The sequence below is a fragment of the Chiloscyllium punctatum genome, chromosome 7 (genome assembly GCF_047496795.1).
Source record: "Chiloscyllium punctatum isolate Juve2018m chromosome 7, sChiPun1.3, whole genome shotgun sequence".
NCBI classification, from domain to species: Eukaryota; Metazoa; Chordata; class Chondrichthyes; order Orectolobiformes; family Hemiscylliidae; genus Chiloscyllium; species Chiloscyllium punctatum.
This window is the reverse complement of record NC_092745.1, coordinates 54,702,128-54,728,371: the sequence shown is the minus strand read 5'-3', so window position 1 is coordinate 54,728,371 and position 26,244 is coordinate 54,702,128. Positions and strand designations below refer to the sequence as shown.

Here is a 26,244-nt window from a genome sequence, read left to right as displayed (position 1 = left end):
ACTTTGGAAATAGAGCCAGTCTGACTCAAGGTTGAAATACAGACAGATTCTGACTTCACACCTTTAATGCATTGTCTGAGCTGAGATGTCACCTTTTTGTTTTATAAAATGTTGTTATCTTGGGAATGTGACTTGAAAGAAGTTCTGGGATTTACATATTAATGAATCAAAACCTGCAACCCATTGAGTTACTAAAGACTTAACAGCAAACTAGGTTTGTTCGATACATCGCAGAAGTTATATGGCACTTTGATCTTTTACTACAAATTCTGTCCTATGATCCTGCCTCACTAGCTACCTGACCAAGGAACAGCACTGTGAAAGCTTGTACTTCCAAATAAACTTGTTGGACTATAAAGTGGTGTTGTGTGATTTTTAACATTGTAGGAGAACACTGTAGTTTTGAGTATAGTCAAGCAGGTGAGGCTGAAGCTAATAGAAATGGAAGAATGGAAAACTGGCAAAGCAGCATAGACTCCAATGGTGAAGGATCTAGAGCAAAGAAGAATTAAAGCTAATAATAAAGGTCTTGTTAGAGAAGATGGGTGTTTTTTTTCTAGTTATTCACTTTATAAATTCATCCTCCTATTTAACCAGAGTTTTTTTAAATGGAGAAAGGGATTTGATAGGGTAGGTATATTGTTTCCTCTCATTGGAGTGGTGTTGTAATCCAGAACAAGAGGACATAATATTTTTGTTTTAGAGCAAAGTGCTTACTATGTGCATCAGGAAACCTTTTCATATAAACTAAATATGGAATATTCTTTCTGAAAACCTGTGGATATTAGGTCAGCTGACGTTTTTGAGAGGAACCTAATGAAAAATTACAAGTCAGTTTTAGAGTCAAAGTTAGAGATGTACAGCACAGAAACAGACCCTTTGGTCCAACTCGTCGATGCCGACCAAATATTGTAAATTAATGTAGTCCCATTTGTCAGCCCTTGGCCTATATTCCCCCAAACCCTTCCTATTCATATACCCATCCAGATGCCTTTTAAATGTTGTAATCGTACGAGTCTCCTCCTCTTCCTCTGGCATCTCATTCCATGCACAAACCCCATCTGTGAAAAAGCTGACCTGCCGCCCCCCCCCCCTTAGGTTCTTTTTAAATCTTTCCCCTCTCATCCTAAACCTATGCCCTCTAGTTCTGGATTCATCCACCCCAGGGAAAATAATTTACCCTTTCCATGCCCCTCATGATTTTATAGACTTGTATAAGGTCACCCCTCAGCCTCTGACATTCTAAGGAAGACAGCCCCAGCCTACTCAGCCTTTCCCTATTACTCAAACACTCCAACCCTAGCAACATTCTTGTCATCTTTTCTGATAAATTTCAAGTTTCACAACATCCTTCCTATAGGACAGAGACCAGAATTACACATAATATTCCTAAAGTGGCATGATTAATTACTTGTACAGACTGGGGAATGGGCAAAATGGAGTTAATATCTTTCAACTGGTCTGTTTTGCCATTCAATGACCCCCCCCCCCCCCCCCCCCCCAAATATTATGTTTGTAATACAATAACAAGAAGGCTGCTTCTTTGTCACATGCCTGGCTGCCTTTAATTCAATCATTTATTGATCTGTATTAAAGAATATTGAATAAAGCTTATCACATACCGTCAATTTTAAGGGAGAGGCAGATAGAAACTATTATCAAATATAATCTTGTAAGCGTCCTAACAAATAGGTTATATTAAATTTACTCCAAGTAGCTGATAAAAAGAGCTGAACTATATGAGCTATTCCTCAAGTAACCTTAGCCATTTTAAGCTGCTTTGCTTAGGAGGTACCTGAGCAGTGACCAGAAAGGAATGTGACATGGCATGTTAGTAGATTAATATTCTAACTGCTGTAGAAATTAAATATCCCAAGAGCTGCATAAAATGTTAGGCAACATTATATCATTTGTGTCTCAATTGAGAACATGGTTGATTTGCAAGCTTCCAAATGAGAGACGTGTATAATCTTTGAAATGATTGTCAAATGTGAGTTGGCAATACACAATTAACTAGCCTTTGTTTTCAACAACATCTGTAACCACCTTCACAACATCTTTTCTAAATTAATTACAAATAATTAATGATTCCAATTTGCCACTTATTTTAAAGTTAACATTCCCCTGAAAGGGTAGGTATTTGTAAAGTAAATTGGAGACTGGCCATGAACTGATGAGCCATTCATTCATGACGCAAGTTCTTGGTCAAGATCCAAGCCAGGCACCATTGCAAAACTCTCCTTTCCCTGTCAAAGTAGTTTTTCAGTAAATGTTCATGACCAGTGGGTACATGGTTTTGGGACAAAGTTGTCATTCGTTTCAACACATTCATTATTTTAATGTGCACATAATAGAAAATGTTTTTTATTAACTTCAAGAAGCTTCCAACAGGCATGTCTTCATGTACTAAGAGGAGGTAGTGATATTTCATGAGTTCTTTTGATTTTCATGCTGTAATTTAGGCTGAAATCTTTAGAATAAAATTCTCATTGGAACATTTCAGTGCTGGCTTGTGTAGATGGTTATGCTTCATTTGGCCTGAAGTCTACTATATTTGAGAAGTGAATGGATGTCATTATTAAAGCTTTATGTGGTGATGGTAAGAGATATCTCTGGGGGATAAAGGAACTTTTAAATCATTCAGTTTGGCAAGATTTTCAACTGATTTATTGTTATTTTTTTCCTGTCAAGGAACACTTAGTATAAACTAACACTTTTATAATGGACCATAATTTGGTGCTACTTGTTTCACCCTCCCACCTTCAATTTCTTCCTCTAAAAGTTGCTGGAAGTACATTATGTCCCAGTGAAGACTACAAAATATTTAGGATCTTGGTACATAAGGGAAGCAGCTTAATCAAGAGAGAAACAGGAACAACCGAGAAGGAAAATGTGTGAAATAGAGTTTGATTCAACACAGAAGTAGTAGTAGTCAGGAAAAATATTGGGCTAATGTGGAAAAAAAGAGACCAAGGGAAAATAATGGAAAATGTTTTTAAGATTTAGCAATTGTTAGAGGCCCAACTGTTTGCAAGAACTTAAGTTCCTCCTTTTAAAAAATCACTTTCAATGCTAAAATTAATCTTAACTTCAAGTTCTAATTAGCAATTGATGGGTAAATAAGTTAATTTATTGAAATCCCAAAGGTGAACTGTAGTTTGTGTGAAGTTCATATCGATTGACATTAATAGCCCTAAATTTGTAATTACCCCTTAAATTGCTGGCTGATTTACACAATAATAAGAAATCAATTATTTTCACAGCAAATTTTAACCATTATATGTAGCTAATCCTTCCACCCATTCACCAATTTGTAATTCTAAAAACCTGTAACATTATGCTGGGATAGCATTGCAGTAAGTTTTTGACTTAACTTGGCTGTTGGTTTTAATAATTTATTTATTATGGTTGAAATTAAAGCTTTAGCTAGAAAGTCTGATTGAGACCAAAGTTCTGTTTTAAAAAGTGTGTAATACATCTTAACCACCACAATTTAATGTAAGGGCGCAATCTTTACAACAGCTGCTGAAACATCTGTATGGGTGGACAACAACTTGGAGTCCCTGTAAATTTTGACAACTTGCTGACTTAAGGTCTGTTTATTATTAATGTGGAATATTATGCAATGAAAACTTTCAGGAAAAGAAATTATTTGGTGTGGCTTGTTTTCTTTCACAGTTATTTTAAGTCTCCAGATATAGAAAGCAGTAAAATTACTAACAGTTCCAAAGTTATATATTGATCAAGCTCAATAATGACATGGGTTTTGTTTAGTAGTAATGAAATTTTTTGCATGTGAATGATAATTTGAAAAATATAGGTATAACACAAGCTATTACTATTTTCCTCCCTGAACTTGGAATGCAGCTGCTATTTATGTTTTTGTTTATGGGATGTGGGAATCACTATTAAGGCCCACATGTGTAATCCATCTCTGATTTCTTTGCCACACCATTTTAGAAGGCACTTAGGAATTAACCACACCTACTATGGGTTCAAAAGAGCCAGATAAATATGGCAGATTTCCTTTCCTGAAGAACATTAGCAAGCCAGATGGGTTTTTACAACAATCGGTGAGTTTCAATGTGACCATTGCCAAGACCAGTTTTCAAGTCCAGAGTTATTTTTTGAATTCATATTCCATCTTGTTGAGATTTGAACCTGTGTCCCTGTTAATCTGAGTCTCCAGATTACTCAGCCAGTGACATGACCACTACATCACTGCCCACCAATAAATAATCCCTAATGAAAAAAAATGCATAGCAGTTGTCCTAAGAAAAAGAATGGTTCCGGGAAGAACTTCACTGGAAAACCAACCAATACTGTAAGAAAAATTATTTCCTGCAAGTCTTGTTGCAAATATGGCTGAAGTTGCCAGGAATATTAAATGTAGTTTTGTTCAAATACTAATGAATTACAGTGAAGTTTTTCTTTAAGTACTAAGTTCGTTGAAAAATGCTAAATATCTACAACATTACATTTTCATAATTTTTGTAAAGTGTTTTATTTGCTGGTAAACATACTATGTATTTTCTGCTGTTGGAGTCACTTGTGTTTCTTGATTTGATACTTTTAGTCTCTGACTGTGTTTAGGTCTTGTCAAAATTGGTAAATTTTCTGGTGGGTACAGAGGAAGCATTAAATGTACCAGTAAGAAGTATAAGAAAATGTTTTTACACTAGTAATCGCAAACATAACAGAATAGAAGAAGTCATGAACACAGATTCTGACTTTACAATAAAATGGGCTTTTTACTAAATGACACTTACATACAGAAACCAACACTAAAAATATAAGACTTGAAATACCCATCAGATACGGCAGCGATTGTGGCGATAATGATTTCATGTCTTCAGTCAAATTCTTAATTAACGGCAGCCACTGATACAGAGAAAGGATTACTTGTTAATGAAGCACATTTACATTAAAACTGATTGTTCTGCTTCAAATGCGTGCTGCACTCCCAAGTTTGTTACTTTTTGTCAGGGCTGTTATGATCCCAGCTGATATTACTACGAGTCAAAGTAATATCTGAAATCTGGATTGATAGATCATGTTTTGTTTTAGTTTTAACGAGAATGAAACATAAGCACAGTGTTGCAAGTTTGTTTTTAACAGTAAAAAAGAAATTTAGGGTTTTTGTGGTGCAGTGGGAGTGTCCCTACCTCTGGATCTGAATACCTGAATTCAGAAATGACACAACACATTTGAACAGTTGGTTGAAATATCTAAAACAGAAATTTATTTAAAAACCATTCTTTTGCCAGTTTCATCTATCTTTTTTTGTTAAGTATCAGTATTTATTTCTGTGGAATTTGTTTTAAACAATATTCAGAATATGTCAACAGTGAAAAGAAGAAATAGTCATTATATTTGTTTTCTAATCTCTATTTTTCCTCAGGCCTTTTTCAAATCTCTGAGAACAAAGTAGCAGTTTTGCTTTTAGCCGGTGGGCAAGGAACACGTCTTGGAGTAACCTATCCTAAAGGAATGTACAATGTCGGTTTACTATCAAGAAAAACACTTTTTCAAATTCAAGCCGAACGAATTCTGAAACTTCAGCAGTTGGCATCGGAGCAATTTGGGCACAAATGCACTATTCCATGGTCAGTGTGGTAATCCACTTTAGATTTTGAACTCAAGTATGTTAATTTAACTGTGGATGTAAAATTTTGAAGTAATAGTGTATTCCTTGCAGCTGCAGAATTAAAATGATCACTTACAAAGAGGATGTAGATTGAATTCAGTTTGTCATGGTTTAAATTGACAAATCAGTGTTTTGCTTGTTACAATGTTGATTTAGCAGTATCTCTCTTGTGTGCTGAATATAGAAACAGCAATTGTATGTCAAAGATTAGGGAGGCGGAAAAAAGGAACATGGGGAGCCCTTGCAGAGCTTTTAGAAGACTTACATAAAAATAAGTCTCACCCTCTTGTTTATTTGATATGGGATTAATTCAGAATGACCAGTTTCAAAATTAACTGTTTTAATTCAGAATTAAGTATTAAATATAATTCCTATGGATTATGGGGCAACAAAGTGTATGTTAATGTGAGAATGATTTTGGATGAGAAAAAAAACTAACTCCCATTTTGGAGATTTTTATTTGCTTCAGTTCTCTCTCCACTGTAGATATTTTTTGGTGTCTGTTTTTGAGATTGCACAGAGCTTATTCCCTGTGTTTGAGAAGGTAAATTAATTTTCACTGTAAGTAGCTTGCTCCAAGATCAAGCAGTGATCTAACTTCAGTTTTATCATATGGTGTCATCAAAGGTGTGCGTAGCTGACCATCACCACCATCCATCCACCTAACTGAAGTGGGTGTTATAGCATTACCCAGAATGTATCCACCACCGAACAGCCTTTCAACCTTCAAATGGTTAGAAGTACAGCCCATCCTGTCTCCCAATCACACTGTGGTGTGGACAGTGTAATGCTCAGATCAAGTAGTCTGTCAATGCCTGTTAATTATCTTTTTTGAGATTCCTATTGGAATGAGGTGGTGGTGAGCTAGCATGTCTAACAGGTGGTAGTAAAATTAATGATGGAGTCTTTGATGGAAGTTTCTTTTGAAGAAGGCTTGGCAAGTTGCTGAAAGTGAATTACTTTTATTCTGAAGCTAACAATATTTTCTAGAATCTTCTACAGAGATTTTTCTATTTACAGAAAGTATAGGAAAGTGTGAGGTTATACACTTTGGGAAGAATAGAGGTGTATAATATATTCCCAATGGGGAAAGGCTTCAGAAATCTGAAGTACAAAGGGACTCAGGAGTCTTAGTTCAGGATTCTCTTAAGGTTAACCTGCAGGTCCATATGGCAATTAGGAAGTCAAATGCAATGATTGCATTCATTTCAAGAGGGCTAGAATTTAAGAGCGGGGATGTACAGCTGAGGCTTGGTAAGGCTATGGTCAGATTGCACTTGGAATATTGTGAGCAATTTTGGGCCCTTAATCTAAAGAATGAGATGCTGGCCTTGGATGGGGTTCAGAGGAGATTTACAAGAATGATTCCAGGGATAAAGGGCTTTTCATGAAGAGGACTTTTGATCTGTACTTGATGAATTTTAGAAGGGTGGGGGATCTGATTGAAACTTACAGAATATTGAGAGAATGGACATAAACAAGATGTTTTATATGTGGAAGAGGCTAGGACCAGAAGGTGTGATATCAGTGAAGGATGATCTTTTATAACTGAGGTAAGGAGGAATTTCTTCAGCTAGAGACTGGTGAATTTATGGAATTCATTGTCACAGATGGCTGTGGAGGCCAAGTCATTGAGTGTATTTAAGATAGGTTCTTGATTGGCGGGGGGAGGGTCAAAGTTTATGGGTAGAAGGCCAAAGAATAGGGTTGATAAATATAGTCATGATTGAATGACAATGGGCCAAATGGCTTAATTCTGATCTTATATCTTATGGCTTAAGACTTTCTATTGTTTTTGTACCAAATTTTAAAACAAAATGTTATTGTGAAAAAGACCTCAATGTACCACTTACTTCCTCTCAGCTTGATACAACATACTTAATGGCATAACTTCATGATTCTCTATGAGGATTTTGTGTTTGAATCATCAAACATCTTTTTCTGATGCCTGTTATTTTCAAATAAGTATTATAGTATGCTGCTGCCTTGGGTCATATTTCTATATAATTTTAATGTTCCTAAAAATGTTTTTTTAACCGCACTATGATCAAATGTGGAATTCTTAAAAGTATTATATGCCTTTCTTTCAATCACAGGTATATCATGACCAGTAGTCGGACAATGGAATCTACAAAAGAATTTTTCACTCTGAATGGCTACTTTGGTTTACAGGAAGGAAATGTCATCTTTTTCCAACAGGGAATGTTACCAGCTATGACTTTTGATGGGAAAGCTATCCTTGAAGGCAAAAGCAAAATTTCACTGGCACCAGGTTGGTGAAAACTTTGGGCAAACTGTGGAAATGTCAGTTTGATATTACAACAAGCAGATTGGTTAAATCATAAATGAATACCTGGTTGTAGCAGTGTTCTCTCCTTGTCCAACGTGAATTCAGATGTTTCCTTGCTAATGTTGTCGTTTTACACAATATCATAATTAGATATTGACCAACTTTATGAAGACTCAAAGATATTCCTAATGGCAGATTTTAGTTTGTTTTCTAATAGAAAACAAACCATTGAACATTCTTCCAAAATTGTTCAAAAAAGTAAATAGGAAGACAAAAAAATCATTCAGTTAGATCGTAGGTAACCTATTCCTCCGAAGCATTTGCATTCGCTCCATAAACCTTGAAAGTCTTACCTAATTCAGGTGTTCAAGTTTAAAAGTGCGATGGACTTATCATCCACAGAGTTTTGGAAATGCAAACTTCAAATTTCAATTTTAATTTTGGTGGGTTTGGTGATAGTGAAAATGTACTTCTCCTTTTGAAATAAAGGAACATACTGAAAACATTCTGCAGGCTTGCAAAGAGACACAGAAGTGACATTTCAGTCTACGACTTCACATCAGAATTTTTAAGTATCGGAAATGTAATGGATTTTTTTTAGCCGGAGAGCCTTGGAAGAACAAAGAGGGGGATTGTTATAAGATAAACATCCCTGATTTTGTTTCGTTTTAGTTTAAATTTTAATTTGCAATCATGTCCCCAAGTTCTGGATTTCATAACCTTAAAAAATAGTTCTTGTTCATTTTGGCTACTGAATCCCATTGTCATTTCAAACCTCAAGTTAGGCTTAAAATTGATCATTCTGTATCCTGTTAAACTCAAAGGAATATGAATCAGGTTTTAGTGAGCTTTCCTCAGATTAACACTTGTTAACCAAGTAAATCTATGCTGTTACCTTCCAAGGCCAATAAACCTTTCCTTAACTTTAGTTCCCTTGTTAAGTACGTGAAATTTAACCCAGCCTTCACAGAACTGAAACATTCTCTTTCTTTGGTATCCTTTTGATTGTTTTATGCTGTTATAGTCGTAGAGATGTACAGCATGGAAACAGACCCTTCGGTCCAACTTGTAACACCCTCTGCATGAAAAGGTTGGCCCGCCAGGGCGTGAGGTTGCAGATTGTGCTGGAGTACAATTCTACTGTTGAACATCCCACAGCACCTCATGGATGTTCAGTCTTGAGTTGCTTGATCTATTCAAAGTGTACCCCATTTAGCACGAGCTTTTAATGACTTGTACACATGGACAACTAAATCCCTTACTGTTTAAAAAATTATTTCAGTTTGGTTGTCTTTCTTCTGAAGAAAATGACCTCTCATCCTCAAAGTAAAATCTTCTGCTTTAGTTCTGTTTACTTGCGACTCTACAAGATAAGTAATGGAAATGCCTTTTAAAAATGCTGGATCATTTGTTTGAATTCTCAAGTTTTTTCAAGATAGAAATATTGAGTATTACTCCACAGCTAATCCCATTATGATAATGTTATCTATAGTATAGATTTGTAAACTTAAATGTGTTTGATTTGTTTGTTGTAACATTTTTGAGCAAAAGAACCATACTTTCGCAATCCTATGAGATGTTGAGAACTTTGTTTCAATTGATATTGTTGTAATGTTTAAGGCAGTAATTGGCAAATGAGTTTGCTGTCAGTCTATGCTTGACCAAGAGCAAAAGTTATGGAAGGAGTCATCAGTAGTCTCATTGATGCTTAATTTGAATTAGATTAGATTCCCTACAGTGTGGAGACAGGCCCTTTAGCCCAACAAGTCCATGCCGACCCTCTGAAGAGTGATCCACCCAGACGCTCTGACTAATGCACCTAACACTATGGGCAATTTAGCATGGCCAATTCACCTGACCTGCACATCTTTGGATTGTGGGAGAAAACTGGAGCACCCGGAGGAAACCCACACAGACACGGGGAGAATGTGCAATCTCCACACAGACAGGTACCTGAGGCCGGAATTGAACCTGGGACCCTGGTGATGTGAGGCAGTAGTGCTAACTACTGAGCTACCGTGCTGCCCTTTTCTGCCAGGCCAATTCAGCATCTGACCTCATTAAACCTTGCTCCAAACATGGTTAAAAAGCTGAACTCTAAATGTGAGGTCAAAGTTACTGCTCTTGACATCAGGGCAGCATTTCACTGACTGTCATTAAGGAGCTCTAGCAAAAGTGAATTTGATGGAAATCTGGGATAAATGCCTCCACTAATTGGACTTAGGCTAAAGAAGGTGATTATGAATTGTCAGACATCAAATCACCTCAACCCTGGGACATCACTGCAGGAGTTCCTTAGAGAAATATTCTAGCCTCAAGTATCTAATGCTACTAAATCAATGACCCTCCTTCCAATATTTGGTCAGAAGTGAGGATGTTCGCTGATTGCACAATGGTAACTATTTGTGTATCCAAGGACTTGTTCAGATCTTGGGAAAGGTTCCCTAATTTATTATGGTTTCAGGCAGAATACTCCAAGTCACTCAATTGGCACCCAATCTCATATATTCACTCTCTGCCGCAGGTGCACAGTGGCACCAGCTTGTACCATCTACAAGGTACACTGAAACATCTCACCAAGGCTCCTTACATAGCAGCTTCAAAATCTACAAGTTTTCCTCCAAGCCCCAGACCATCATATATTACCATTCCTGGAAATTCCTTCATGACATAATTTACCTGTCACCTTCCAAGCTATACCCCCAGCCCCAACCCCTCCCATTTATCTCTCAGCCCCCTCATTCCTGATGAAGGGCTTATTCCTGAAACATCGATTCCCCTGCTCTTCAGATGCTGCCTGACCTGCTGTGCTTTTCCAGCATCACACTCCCGACTCTCATCTTTGGCATCTACGGTCCTCACTTTCTCCTAGCACGTTGAGTGAACCTACACATGGACTGCAGCAGTTCAAGAAAGTGGCACTCCATCACTTTGTAAGGGCAGTTGAGGAATGACAAAAACCTGCTGATGAATGAGTATATAAAAATACTTGTGGTCATCTTGAATCACTACCTTCAACTCTAAAGTTAAAAATCACAACACCAGGTTATAGTCAACAGGTTTAATTGGAAGCATACTAGCTTTCGGAGCGACGCTCCTTCATCAGGTGATTGTGGAGGACTCGATCGTTACACAGAATTTATAGCAAAAATTTGCAGTGTGATGTAACTGAAATTATACATTGAAGAATTGATTGTCTGTTAAGCCTTTCATCTGTTAGAATACGGTGATAGTTTCACTTCTTTCATGTGTAAATCACAAAACCCTTTTTTTTAAAAAAAAGTTGCATTCTCGGGTTAGCTGTTAACAATGGTGATAGCTAGACAATATGTTGAAGGTGTTAGCCCCCTGTGTTCTCTGTCTATGACCTGATGTTTAGATTGATTCCAATCTAAAAAGTGAGATAACAGAGTTTTACACAAATTCATGCAGTTTTTGAGCTCGGAGTTCTACATGAATGTATGTAGTTTTTGAGCAAAGTGCAACGTAACTCTGCAAGTACAAAAAAATTCACCACACAAAATATGTGTGCATGTGGGTCTTTGTCTTTCTGTGTGTGTGTGTCTGTCTGGGGTGGGGGTTGTGAGTGCGAGAAAGTGTGTGTGTGTATATGTACAGAGTGTCTTAAGTCTGTGTGGGAGTGTGTCTATAAGGGTGTGTGTGGGTGTGTGTGGTGCAATGGTGATCACCTGTAATGTGACATGAACCCAAGGTCCCGTACACACACACACTTTCTCGCACTCACAACCCCCACCCCAGACAGACACACACAAAGACCCACATGCACACATATATTTTGTGGTGAATTTTTTTGTACTTGCAGAGTTATATTGCAATTTGCTCAAAAACTGCATACATTCATGTAGATCTGCACATGTGTTGTTGGAAAAGCACAGCAGGTCAGGTAGCATCCAAGGAACAGGAGAATCGACGTTTCAGGCATCAGCCCTTTTTCAGGAATGAGGAACATGTGTCCAGCAGGCTAAGATAAAAGGTAGGGGGGGGGGGGGGGCGTTGGGAATGCGATAGGTGGAGGGAGGTCAAGGTGAGGGTAATAGCCTGGAGTGGGGTGGGGAGGTCATGAAGAAGATTGCATGTTAGGAAGGCGGTGCTGAGTTCGAGGGCTTTGACTGAGACAAGGTGGGGGTAGGGGAAATGAGGAAACTGAAGAAATGAGTTCATCCCTTGTGGTTGGAGGGTTCCCAGGCGGAAGATGAGGCGCTCTTCCTCCAACCGTCATGTTGCCATGGTCTGGCGATGGAGGAGTCCAAGGACCTGCATGTCCTTGGTGGAGTGGGAGGGGGAGTTAAAGTGTTGAGCTACGGGGTGGTTGGGTTGGTTGGTCCGGGTGTCCCAGAGGTGTTCTCTGAAACGTTCTGCAAGTAGGCGGCCTGTCTCTCCAATATAAAGGAGGCCACACAGCGGATGCAATAGATGATGTGTGTGGAGGTGCAGGTGAATTTGTGGCGGATATGGAAGTGTCCCTTGGGGCCTTGGAGGGAGGTAAGGGGGGAGGTGTGGGTGCAAGTTTTGCATTTCTTGCGGTTGCAGGGGAAGGTGCTGGGAGTGGAGGTTGGGTTGGTGGGGGGTGTGGACCTGACGAGGGAGTGGTCTTTTCGGAACGCTGATAGGGGAGGGGAGGGAAATATGTCCCTGGTGGTGGGGTCCGTTTGGTGATGGCGGATGATACGTTGGTCATGGAGGTTGGTGGGGTGGTAGGTGAGGACCAGTGGGGTTCTGTCCTGGTGGCGGTTGGAGGGGCGGGGCTCAAGGGCGGAGGAGCGGGAAGTGGAAGAGATGCGGTGGAGGGCATCGTCGACTACATCTGGGGGGAAATTGCGGTCCTTGAAGAAGGAGGCCATCTGGGTGGTACGGTTTTGGAACTGGTCTTCCTGGGCACAGATGTAGTGGAGAAAAAGGAATTGGGAATATGGGATGGCGTTTTTACAGGGGGCAGGGTGGGAGGAGGTGTAGTCTAGGTAGCTGTGGGAGTCGGTCGGTTTATAGTAAATGTCCGTGTCAATTCAGTCACCCGAGATGGAAATGGAAAGGTCTAGGAAGGGGAGGGAGGAGTCTGAGACGGTCCAGGTGAATTTGAGGTCGGGGTGGAAAGTGTTGGTAAAGTGGATGAACTGTTCAATCTCCTCAACCTCCTCTTGGGAGCACGAGGCAGCGCCGATACAGTCATCGATGTAGCGGAGGAAAAGGTGGGGGGTGGGGCCAGTGTAACTGCGGAAGATGGACTGTTCCACATATCCTACGAAGAGGCAGGCATAGCTGGGGCCCATGCGGGTGCCCATGGCTACTCCTTTGGTTTGGAGTAAGTGGGAGGATTGGAAAGAGAAGTTGTTCAGGGTGAGGACCAGTTCAGTCAGTCGAAGGAGGGTGTCGGTGGAAGGGTACTGGTTGGTACGGCGGGAAAGGAAGAAGCGGAGGGCTTTAAGTCCTTCGTGATGGGGGATGGATGTCCATGGTGAAGATAAGGCGTTGGGGACCGGAGAAGCGAAAATCATGGAGGAGGTGAAGGGCGTGGTTCATGTCCCGAACGTAGGTGGGGAGTTCTTTGGACTAAGGGGGACAGGACCGTGTCGAGGTATGCAGAGATGAGTTCGGTGGGGCAGGAGCAGGCTGAGACAATGGGTTGGCCGGGGCAGTCAGGTTTGTGGATTTTGGGCAGGAGGTAGAAACGGGCGGTGCGGGGTTGTGGGACTATGAGGTTGGAGGCGGTGGATGGGAGATCCCTTGAGGTGATTAGGTTCTGGATGGTCTGGGAGATGATAGTTTGGTGGTCGGAGGTGGGGTCATGGTCAAGGGGGCAGTAGGAGGAGGTGTCTGCGAGCTGGCGTTTAGCCTCAGCGGTGTAAAGGTCGGTGCGCCAAACTACTACCGCGCCTCCCTTGTCTGCTGGTTTGATGGTGAGGTTGGGGTAGGAACGGAGGGAGTGGAGGGCTGCAAGTTCCGAGGGTGAGAGGTTGGAGTGGGTGAGAGGGGTGGAGAAGTTGAGGCGGTTAATGTCGTGGCGACAGTTGGCTATGAAGAGATCGAGAGCAGGTAAGAGGCCAGCACGGGGTGTCCAGGTGGATGGGGTGTGTTGGAAGTGGGAGAAAGGGTCGTCAGAGGGTGGGCGAGAATCTTGGTTGGAGAAGTAGGCACGGAGGCGAAGGCTGCGGAAGAATTGTTCGATGTCACACCGCATGTTGAACTCGTTAATTCGAGAGCATAGGGAAATGAAGGTGAGGCCTCTGCTGAGGACTGATCTTTCATCCTCAGAGAGGGGTAGATCTGGAGGGAGGTTCTACATTCATGTAGAACTCCGAGCTCAAAAACTGCATGAATTTGTGTAAAACTCTGTTATCTCACTTTTTAGATTGGAATCAATCTAAACATCAGGTCATAGACAGAGAACACAGGGGGCTAACACCTTCAACATATTGTCTAGCTATCACCATTGTTAACAGCTAACCCGACAATGCAACTTTAAATAAAAGGGTTTTGTGATTTACACATGAAAGAAGTGAAACTATCACTGTATTCTAACAGATGAAAGGCTTAACAGACAATCAATTCTTCAATGTATAATTTCAGTTACATCACACTGCAAATTTTTGCTATAAATTCTGTGTAACGATTGAGCCCTCCACAGTCACCTGATGAAGGAGCGTCGCTCCGAAAGCTAGTATGCTTCCAATTAAACCTGTTGGACTATAATCTGGTGTTGTATGATTTTTAACTTTGTACACCCCAGTCCAACACCGGCATCTCCGAATCATACCTTCAACTCAGCTTTTATAACTGTATGTTCTTGCAACACCACCAGCAGTCATTAAGTGGCGCTTTAGTCTTGCTTGCCAGCCATTCTGCAACAACTTTGTACCGTTGTTGATTTGTAGAGTTGCTGTTGTCTTTCCTCATTTTTGGAAATTTTGCCAAGTTTCAAATTCACAATGTACAGAATTTAAAGCTTGCCATTGTACTATGTACATTGCAGGAATCGATGTATATAAAGTATTCTGTTTTTTAGATGGGAATGGAGGCCTTTATCGAGCACTTCGAAATCAGAAGATTGTGGAGGATATGGAAAAACGAGGCATTGGTTTTATTCATGTATACTGTGTGGACAATATTCTTGTTAAAGTTGCTGATCCAGCTTTCATTGGTTTCTGTATTAAGCAGCAAGCTGACTGTGGAGCTAAGGTATGTGTATTCTCCTGGCAATGAATGATACAATCCAGTTTATAACTTGCTGAGATGTGATTATCTGCTCTTTTGGGTGGACATAAAAGATCTCAGCAATGAGAGCTGGAGAGTTTGAGAGAATGCAGAGGAGATTTATCAGAATAGTATCAAGAATGGAGAATTTAACTTATGATGGAAGATTGGAGAACTGGCCTTGTTCTCTATCTAAAAGAACATTTACTTTGAAAACTGAAAGATGTCAGATACAAATTTCTCCAAATTGATTCCAATAGGACTTTCTGGTTTTATTTGCTGACTGGTCTCCTTAAAACAAAATATTTCTACTGACAGAAGGGTCTGTATCTAGAGTGTTTATCTTAAGAACTGGAATTGAGAAGCGTTCTTAATGAAAATGTAATAATCTGGGATAACAGCATAATGTTGGATGCAGTTTCAATAGTAACTTTCTAACTAAGGAATTGGAATTATACAGAGGAAGTAAAAGTTGCAGATTTTTGAGGAAAAGAGCAGAATATTGGGACTAATTTGGTTGCTCTTTCAAAGAACTGCATAGAATTGATAGGCTGAATGATGTCTTTTTGTGTTGTTTAATTCTAAAGTCTGTCTTAACTACTGGGAAAAAAATGTCAACACCATTTTTATGCAACATCGCCACAACACTTGATATCTTTAATATCTGGAATTATATTGATCTCTGTCTTGTCGATACTTAATAACTGAGCCACCATTGGCCGTGCACTCACTTGTGGATGCCAGTATTTTGATATTTAAAACAAAAACTTCAGAAATGTTCTGAAGAAAGGTCGCTGAAATTCTGGTAACACCAGAATGTTAACTGTTTTCTTTCCACAACGTTTTCAGACCTGAGTTTTTCTAGCAATTTTTGTTTTTGCTTTTCGTTTCCAGCATTTGCATTCTGTTTTTTTTGTTTTGATAGATAAACATTGTCCTCTTGCTTGTTCACCAGGTTTTTAAAATGTTTCCTGATGTGACTTATGATACGAGTTCATGCTAGTTTGTGAGATTAGATCATTTGTAAACTAGATTTTATTTTCTCAACAAAAGGTAGTTTTTCTTTTTGCTGTATTGGCATTGAATAACTGGTCTGATTTTGATGCAGGATATATCTTTAAAAATCAAATATTATTAGCTGCGCAGTTTTTATTCTGTTAAAAGGCTGGTTTTAACTGCATGATTGGGTGGAGCATGCCTGTTCATTCATGATTCCGAATTCTTGAGTCATTGGGCGGGGGGGGGGGGGAAGGTTTTGGTGCTAATTTTCATTGAACTAATGAGCTGTAAGTAGCCTGCTACAGCTAAATGGATCGGGGGTGGAGATTGAATAACTTGTTGAACCAGCCAACAAGTGGTGGGTACGTGAAGTTTGGAAGACCATTATATGTAATGGTAGAAAATTGGCAGTGGCGGAGACAGTTTTGTGTATAGGCTGTAGCAATTTCTTTTAAGGTTGCTGAAAGCACTGCTCATCAACATGTTCTGCCTGTTATTATTGCAAAATTGTACTTGTGATCTTGTGGGCACCATTGAGTCCATACTTGCAGAATTAATGAGCATTCTTTAAGAGGAAAAAACAGCAGCATAATGGATGAGGTGGGCACAGAACAGTATAATAAGTGCAACCCTCACAGTTTAGGCCTTGCAGTGCTCCAATTTCACTGAGTGAGTCACTTCTTTGTATGCATAGAGATTGAGAGAACATTCACTGAAAGTATTACTGGTGTCATTAAGCCTAGAAAATGGAAGAACTCAACATTTTGATCATTTTTTCTGCTGTGATCATACGGATGGATATTTTAATTCGAGCAAAATACTTGTGTTAGATCCCATTCGTTTTGTATTTTTCATCCAACATTTTTAATGTTTTCTTGGTGTTACCAAAAGAAATGCCAACTTTAAAATAAGCTTGGAAGCTTTACATAAAATAGAATAAATTGAAAGTAATGTGGATTTTTAAAAGTGAATGCTCAATTTTTGCAGTTGTACAGCTTTGGCTAAAATTCTAAAATTTATTAATCTGTTTTCTTGTAACGAAGAAATACTATGGTTGCCTGTTGTTGTGAAGCTGCATTGAATAATGGATTCTTGTGAAATTGTGTTTAATTTCCAGGTTGTAGAAAAGACCAATCCAACTGAGGCTGTTGGTGTTGTATGTAAAGTAAATGGCTTGTATCAAGTTGTGGAATACAGTGAAATCACCCTAGTTACTGCACAGAGAAGGAATGCTGATGGACGTCTAACATTCAATGCAGGGAACATATGCAATCATTTCTTTACACTGCAGTTCTTAAAGAACATTGTTAAGTATGTTAATGCATTTGGAACTATTCTGTAAAATTATAGCTGTGTTCAGAATGGATCGTGTAAATATTCAACTTAGTGTGATTGAATGAGTTGGTTTACTTTTTCTCTGTCAGAGACTATGAACCTAAATTGCGATACCATGTTGCCCAAAAGAAGATTCCTTATATTGATGAAAATAGTCAGCAAATCAAACCAGACAGTCCTAATGGAATCAAGTTGGAGAAGTTTGTATTTGACATCTTTCAGTTTTCAAAGTAAGTGTTTTTTTTGATAAAATTGTTTCAATACATTTTTCTTCCTGTAATTAGGGTCTCGAGTTTTGTTATGGTTCATACAATATCTTAGCCAGGTTGTTATGCTTTACTTGCAAATTTGGGGAATAAATATTGTCAGTTATTGGATTATATGGAGTTGTAGGCAACAGAGTCTTGCTCAGTCCTGGTTATCCCCCTGATATGAACGGTCACTTAGACTCAACGTAAATGGAAGGGCCGGCTTTTCATTTGCATGCATGAAATGTGATTTGTAAGACTGCTATGGATAGGAAAGCAACATTAACATTATTCAAAGACAGTCATTGCTGAGTTTCTCTTTTAGGAACTTGGGCCAATTTTGTCTTGTTTCTACTGGGTTAAGCCCTTATTTTTTTCTTTGTGCTGAATGGCGAATTGTTTTGAACTGAATGTTTCAACAGTCACAGCATTATTTTTAACAACTTTGATTAAAAAATTGTTCAAACTTTGTTTATTTCATGTTTTTTGTTAGCTTTTTAATCAGATATTTTAATAGTTTTGCACCACTCAGCCTGTTCATTTTCTTAACAAACCTTTTTTAAACAATTAGTTGCATTGCAAGCTGCAAAGAATCTGTGAGGTGCCATTCCATTAGATACCTTTTAATGTCAAGAGGTTACGGGAACCAGTACACTCTCTCTTTAGCAGAATTAAAATAATATAAAAGTAAGTTTATGTTTGAGTTTTGTTATATGCAGTATGAAGACAGGAAACTTCCAGCTGGATGTGTTCTTGGTCTCCGCATCCTTAGTCAGCTCACTAAACTTCTGAAATACAGTATTTTTTTGTACTCCTGAGAAGCTAAAACTATTCATAGTCATACAGAATGGAAACAGACCCTTTGGTCCAATCAGTCCATGCTGATCATAATCTCAAACTAAACTAGTACCACCTGTCTCTTAAATGTTGTAATTGTACCAGCATCCACACTTTCTCAGGAAGTTTATTCCACATGCGAACCACCCACTCTTTTTAAAAAAAAATACATCATGTCTTTTTTAAATCTCTCTCCTCTCACCTTAAAAATGTGTCCCCTGTCTTGAAATCTCCCATCCTAGGGACAAGTCAGCTATCATTAACTGTATCTATACTTCTCATTTATAAATTTTTATTAGGTGGCCTCTCAATCTCCTATGCTTCAGTGAACAAAATCCAACCTTTCTTTATAATTCAAACCTTCCATACCTGGCGACATCTTGGTAAATCTCTTCAGAACCCCCTCACACTTGATAAATTCTTCCTATAACTGGGTGACCAGAACTCGACACAGTATTCCAGAAGAGACCTCATCAATATCCTGTACAACCTCAACATGACTTCCCAACTCCTATATTCAAAGGACTGAACAATGAAGACAAGTGTGCCAAATGCCTCTTTAACTACCCTGTCTATATGTGGTGCACACTTCAAAGAGTAATGTTCCCCCAGGTCCCTCTGTTCTACAGCACTACCCAAGGCCCTACCATTAATTGTATAAGGCCTACCCTTGATTGTTGTACCAAAATGCAATACCTCATATTTATCCAGATTGAACTCCATCTGCCATTTTTCAGCCTCCAGTCCATAAAGCGACACTCCACCATTACTCTGCCTCCTGAAGTTAAGCCAATTATGTATCCAGTTGGCAAGTTCACCCTGAATCCCATGTGTCCTAACTTTGGTAATTTGTCTACTGTGCAGAATTACTTTAAATTGTTGTATTAAATAAGGAGACTTTTGACACAGACTAGTTTTTATGTCAATAAAGATGTTGTCATTTTTATATCCAAAGGGTAGAAATCATAGAGGACTTGGACTTTGAGTGGGAAAGAATAGCATTCACTTTCTGGATTCCACTCTTTTCTTTGACAGTTTCAAGCACTAAGTTAAATAAGTTTCACTTTGGGGGGGCCTGTATTGCTTTCCCCACTTCAAAGTTTGGTGATGCCTGTACTTCTGGTGATCGTACCTGTTGTTGCTTGGGACACATTGCCATCAGAGGATGGAAATGATTTTTCGATCATCCCTTGGTTAAACTTAATTCTAGTTGTCATGATGACTTCTACTCTGACCACCAGAGTTCTCTTTATCCAAAATAGACAGTTTGCAAAACAAACTTATCCAATGCATATATGTTTGAGCAACCTTGTTTTTTAAATGATTCTAATATCCCAGTTGATCTTGATCTCGGATGCAAAAATTTCACTTGATATTCATCTGAGATTTTCTTTAAAGAAATACACATCACTACAAATGTACCAAACAACTCACTACAATTGCTCACTGCAACTTCTGTTATTTGTAAGTACACAGTGTTTCTCATTCAGCCAATTTGTTTATTGAATGTTTAAGTATTCCCAGTTGTTGAATACCAGTCTCTTACAGATAACGAGGGAAGTACTAAATCAAGTAGTTTCAAATTTTAGCAAGAGAAGGGAACGTGGTTTTCTTTCACTATTCTTCGGGACCATTGTCACTGTACATTTCTTAGCTATTTTTATGAGACATCAGTTGTGTTTTCTTTTCAGTACTTGTGAGTATATTTAAAATCACTTTTATAGTATCACTGTGTGTGAAAGGCTAATTTTTATGTTTTTACATCAGGAATATAATCAAAGTATATTTTCATAGGAAATTTGTAGTGTTTGAAGTCTTGCGAGAAGATGAATTTTCTCCACTGAAGAATGCGGATAGTCAGAATGGGAAAGACACACCTACAACAGCACGCCATGCTCTGATGTCCCTGCATCATCGATGGGTACTAAATGCAGGTGGACACTTTGTTGATGAAAATGGAACAAGGATTCCAGCAATTCCCAGGTATATAATTTGAGCAAACGTTCTATGATAAAGCACACAAGTCAGTATTTACTTGAACATCTCATCATTCTGCCTTCAATACAGGACCAAATTCCTGGAACACACTTTCTCATAATGGGAGTACCTTCAACACCCTCAGTGTTGCGATTCAAAACCAAATTCAAGATCATTTTCTCAAGAGAGTTAATAGATGAGCAATAAATGATGCCTACATACTGTGACTGTGTGCAAAAGTTTGGGTAGAAAGAAACATTCCTATCCAGATAAACCCACAATATTTCCCAAGTCTTAAATTCAAATATATGTTCTGTTGTCTTTTTTGGTTTTACACCACTATGCATCTGATGATTATAAATTAAAAGAAATCAACAAAAATCTTGGGGTCAGTCTGGCTGCTGTAACTGTTCACCAGAAACATCGTTTATTGTGCACCTTTTTCAGAAGCTGTTTATCATCATCATCATCATCTACCCTGCATTATTTGTCCTTGAATCTTGCCGTGGTTTACAAGATTGCTACAGCACCACATACCTTACTGTGCAAGTATCAGCACCCGGAATAAAAACTGCTGTACAATATAAGGAGAAACAGAGATTTCAAATACATCTGCACCTAGATTTCTTATATGTGAGGTAGTTCAGAGAATGTTTACTGGATTGATTCCAGCGATGATTGTTTCATGAAGAGAGATTTGAGCAATTTAAGTCTATTCTCCCTGGAGTTTAGAAAGAGAGGAGATCTAATTGAGGTATACAGGATGCTAAAGATGATTAACAGAATGTTCCCTCATGGGATAATTTAGAATGAGAGGTCACAGTTTTAGGATGAGGTAGCAGATTTAAAACAGATGAAGATAAATTTTCTTCCAAAGGGTCATAAATCTGGAATTCTTACCCAAGAGTGCAGTGGATGCTGAAACATTGAGTAGTTTAAGGAGGAGATAGACAGATCTTTAATTAGTGATGAGTTGAACGGTCATGCAGAACGTGCAGGAAAGTGCAGATGAGGCTGAGATGGGATCAGCAAAATGATATCAAATGGAGGAGTAGGCTTAAGGGGCTGAATTGCGTATGCTTGCTCCTAGTTCTTATGCTGTTCTATTGTGTAATTTGTGATCTTACATTCACATGAAAGTAAGATAGTGTAGCCAGAAACAGTTACTATTTAGCTTTAAAATTTGATATAGCTTCCTAATTAAGCTGACAGTTGCAGCTGTATATATGTAAAATGTTGCCCAAACCCACTGAGACTTATTTCCTACACCAGTTCAGCAATTGCTATGCATGCAATGTGGTATCAGCCCATGGTAGACTTTCACAGTTCTTCTGAATTTTCCTGATTTCTTAAAGTCCATCCTGCACAATTGTTGGTATCCATTTTTATTTTGAAGTTGCCTTTTCCATGCTGTAAAAAATTTGAATGCCACTTTCCCATGTAAGTAAAGTAACCTTAACAGATAAAAATAATGAATATTGGAGTTTATTCTCCTCAAAAGATATAGATCTATATTAAAAGTGTTTATGATTGCTGATAAAGCTATAAAGTATATTCCAGAAAAGATCGTACACAAAAGATTTTAATGCACATTAAGTGCTTGCTTATCAGTTTTGTGTTGTCTGCATTCAACTTGAGATGCTTCCTGTATTTTCTAAGTAATAATTTGAACAGCAGATTAACCCCAGTGTAGTTTGAGTCCTTTTAACACACAATTTGGGGTATATTGGGGAGAAATTTGGAGACAAGCGTCTGTGATTTATTACCTTTTAAGTTATTAAAATCCACTTCCATATAATTTTATAGAAATTTTTTTTATTAATTCAGTTTTATTTTAGTCCCATACTTATTTGTTATATTTTCATTTTGTTGCATTTTATTTTCCCATTAACTCACTCTTTCTTCCCATGTGGCAGTTCGACAACTGGAATGTCAGAAGCAATCAATAACAAGTAAATATTTTGAGTTTGGTTTAATGCATGGTGATGGGTCGTGGCTGCTTTGCTGAAGTAAAGGAAACACTGTAGAGGAAGACTTGCCTTTTTGTACTGCCAGTGTTTAAATGCTTGTAAAGCAAAACAAGATTTTATCAATATGTTTTGTATAATTAATCGTGGCCCTTACTATGAACAGTAATATTATCCACTGCAAATCTTTTTAGTATAGTGTTAAAGGACATAAATAAATCATGTATGATCCAATTTGTTATGTGAGTCCAAGTTGATTATTTCTCTACTAGAGATACAGGAAAAGCCTTAATTTATGAAGACCATGTGTTGGTTTGTAGTTGTACATTAAATGTGTCAGTACTTGGCAGTATGTGAGGGGTTGTCACTCACACATCTGATCAAGTTCTATTATTTTTACAAGAACTCTATATTCTTTGCAGGACATCACTTTCTTTTATGAACAAAAGTAATACAAAGCTGCTTCACTCTAACCCAGACTGACTTTCAAATTATCAAAAAATCCAAAAAGACTTTTTTTTTAAGTTTGTTCTTCATTTGACCATCCTTTCCCCTTCTATTTTTGTTTTGCTTGGTGACTCACTGTTTCGCTATCATTTCATTTAGGGGTGCACCCCACTTTAAGCCACTGAAATATTGGCTTTAAAGCATTATTGGGGAATGCTATATTCATTGTATGTCAAAATCCAATTTTTAAAATAAATATATTAATAGAGTTTAGATAATACCATTAAAAAGAATAGTCCATGGCTGTTTTTCCATAATGTAGTTCTTTATGTATCGACTGGGTTTAGACATTGGCAGGTGCAGGTAAATGCTGACTTTATTTACTAAGCAGTGAAAACACACATACTAACACCAAACAAGGTTTGCATGCCTGAACACTACTTAGCATGTTAATTTGTGTAATAGTGATTGGTTTGGACTTTTAATTCAGCAGTACTAACTCTTCTAAAGAATCTATCCACCAATACATCAGTCAAAGTTCCCTTTTAAAAATTATAAGGCTTTAATTTGATTTCTTTAGTGTTGATGATTACTAAAGAGAAAAAGGTGATTGGAGGGTATTCATGCTCCAGAAAGCCAAATTGCACCGAAATTCACTTTGGTTTTCACTTTTTTGTTTGCAATGATTCTTGCACAACCAACCTTTATGTCCAGATACTGAAATAAAATTAAAGATCCCATTGATCTACTAACATTATCAATTTCAATCAATTGAATGTTTAAGAACAAAGAAACGGTTCTGTTATTAAACAAATTTTAGAATCATAGAATCTCTACAGTGTACAAATAGGCAATGTGGCCCATTGAGTCCACACAGACTCACCAATAGAGGTGAGTCTGTTTACTTTGTTTGCCATTATTTTAACTTAGAACCTGATTTTGCATTTAAACATGTTCAGTGCAACATGTTTCTTTCATTTACAATTCTGACCTTTTAATCCAACTACTGAAGAGTCCTGATTAAGACTGGATATTTGGCGGTTTTAGAATGATTGTGATCCATAGTAAATGAAAACTGCTTGATTCTCACCTCAGGAGACCAGAAGCCACATTAAGGTAATGTAAAGGAACTTAATAAATACCCAGTTAGTTCCAGCTACTTCCAAATGAGGGCATTGGTTGTTTTCAATTCTAATCCAGTTGTCATCTTTACTTTAATAAACCTTGAAAGTCTAATATTAAAATTGACTGAGGCTTTATGTTTAAAAAAAAGTGACTATTTAAGAATTGTTGTGATAGATTCTAAGAGGACTTGGTATTTGCTGAGTGAGTTTTTATAAGTTGCTGACAATCATATTTTACATTTCAGTCTGCAGGAGTTGGCAGATGTTCCAATCAAATGTGAAATTTCTCCACTTGTATCTTATTCTGGAGAGGTCAGTGTTTATTTCACATGGATAAAATGTGACTGCTTTAGAAGTAAAAGTTGTAATTATGAAGAATTATTGTCTTAGTTACTCAAAATAGTATAAACTCTAATGCTACATGTGTACCGGTTTAACAAGTTTTCTATAAAGCTGATCTATTAATTTGTGAATCTAACAAATTTAGCCAGAAAACAGACCATGATGAATTCTCATATGTTAAACCTTTTTAGGAGCGGCTGTCTCAAGCTGCTGCATTAGTAAAATTAATGTATGGTGTAAGGTATACTTGTGGACCTTCAGGCTTGCTGTCAAGAGACACTCAGAAGGCACCAGCTCTGTAAAGTTGTCCAGAAAGACATGTTACTTGTGTTTCTTGGAAGATTTATACATAATTCCTTCTGGTTGAATGTTGTATTGCAGAACCCTGGAAGGTGCTGTGGAATATTAACCACTTTCTGAGACTTGTTTCTCTATGATCTGACCAACAAAAGCTTTGATCCTTTTTGTGGCTTCCACCCTTCCTTACTACCTCCCACTGCAATGCAACTAATTGAACATTCTATAGTGTAATTTCTCTTTAAAAAGGATGAGCGTTATAACATTCGTAAAGAATGCAATTTGTTAAAATAACTTAATGAGTCTAGGAAGAGAGAGATATACTTCATGTAGGGAAGGGAAGTATGTCAATGGAAGCATCTATGGGACAATCGAAGACAAGGCTGTCAGACCTTTGCAAGAGAGTTTAAGGTTTTTGGTTGCACACATGAAGTTAATGATTTATTTTCCAACCTTTAGTATTGACAGTACTTTTTCGTATTTGCGTCTACACGATGGGGTTATTTTTCACCAGACCAAACTGAAGTTAGTGGAGTCTTGGCAGCTTTTGATTCCATGCTAAAGCCCAGACAGCCACTCTATTTTTTAAACATTCTTTTGGTAGTGAAAAGTTTTTGACAATTTGGTCAAGACAACTTGTAAGCTTACCAATTCATGGGGAAAGTCAGCACTTTTTTTAATATCCAGAAGTACTGTCACATACAAATGAACAGCTTTTCCCACCATGAAATCACATATGGCAACTTTCACCTATTAACCTGTATCAGTTATTCAATTTACATGCAGATGCCATTAAGGGAAATGCAATAGCATCAAAAGTGAGGGAGAGGTTAAATAAAAATGGAGTTGGAGATGAGCCATTTTTACGACATGAGAGGACAGAGTGCTGATTACTTGGACTCTGGTTGAGCATTGTCATCGAGAATGCAGATAATGATTGAAATGCCAGGCTTGATTTAAATTTTAAATTTAGCACATTGACTGGTTAAGGTGGTAGCCTAAGAAATGAATCAGTGAATAGCTGTGACCTATTTTTTTATTGAACAAGGCACAGTGTACGTATATGCTCTTTCTGTCTGCAAAGAGCAGAACAGTACTGTATATTACTATATGTAGATTCCACACGTACAAGTGCATCTGTGATGAAAGAATATTACAAAGATTGCATATGGAAAGGTGAGTCGCAAATCCATTTCAGTCTAAATTTAAATACTTTGTCCAAGTTAACTAAAAATTAGTTATACTTGTAACTTCAATTGTAATTTTATTTTAAATCTAGAATTCATTGTCCCAATTTTAATGACAGAAGTTAATGTTGTGAATTGAAAAGATTCAGTTCAAACAGTGGAGGATTATGAAATCTGGCAATATGTACAAGTGAGGAAATTAGAAGTTTGAAGAATATTTCTCTTCCTGTTTGAGACATGTGGGATTTATTGCACATCTTTTCCATTTATATCCAAGGCATTTTTATTACAATTTTGTTTTAGCTAATTAGTGGCTTTGAATAGTGACTTCTGAAAAG

At 38.0% G+C, this 26,244-nt stretch overlaps 1 protein-coding gene across 2 annotated transcripts in view; it reads left to right on the top strand.

The window, feature by feature from the left end:
* LOC140479658 (UDP-N-acetylhexosamine pyrophosphorylase-like) overlaps positions 1 to 26,244 on the top strand; it is a 53,268-nt gene that overhangs the window by 12,702 nt on the left and 14,322 nt on the right. The window contains exons 2-9 of one of the 2 annotated variants that reach the window (XM_072573598.1): positions 5,402 to 5,606; positions 7,744 to 7,919; positions 14,959 to 15,131; positions 17,263 to 17,456; positions 17,570 to 17,710; positions 20,360 to 20,548; positions 22,459 to 22,494; positions 24,326 to 24,392. In XM_072573598.1, coding sequence (XP_072429699.1) covers positions 5,402 to 5,606; positions 7,744 to 7,919; positions 14,959 to 15,131; positions 17,263 to 17,456; positions 17,570 to 17,710; positions 20,360 to 20,548; positions 22,459 to 22,494; positions 24,326 to 24,392 — 1,181 coding nt within the window. The remainder of the gene's footprint in view (positions 1 to 5,401; positions 5,607 to 7,743; positions 7,920 to 14,958; positions 15,132 to 17,262; positions 17,457 to 17,569; positions 17,711 to 20,359; positions 20,549 to 22,458; positions 22,495 to 24,325; positions 24,393 to 26,244) is intronic. The other variant, XM_072573599.1, reaches the window with a different exon arrangement.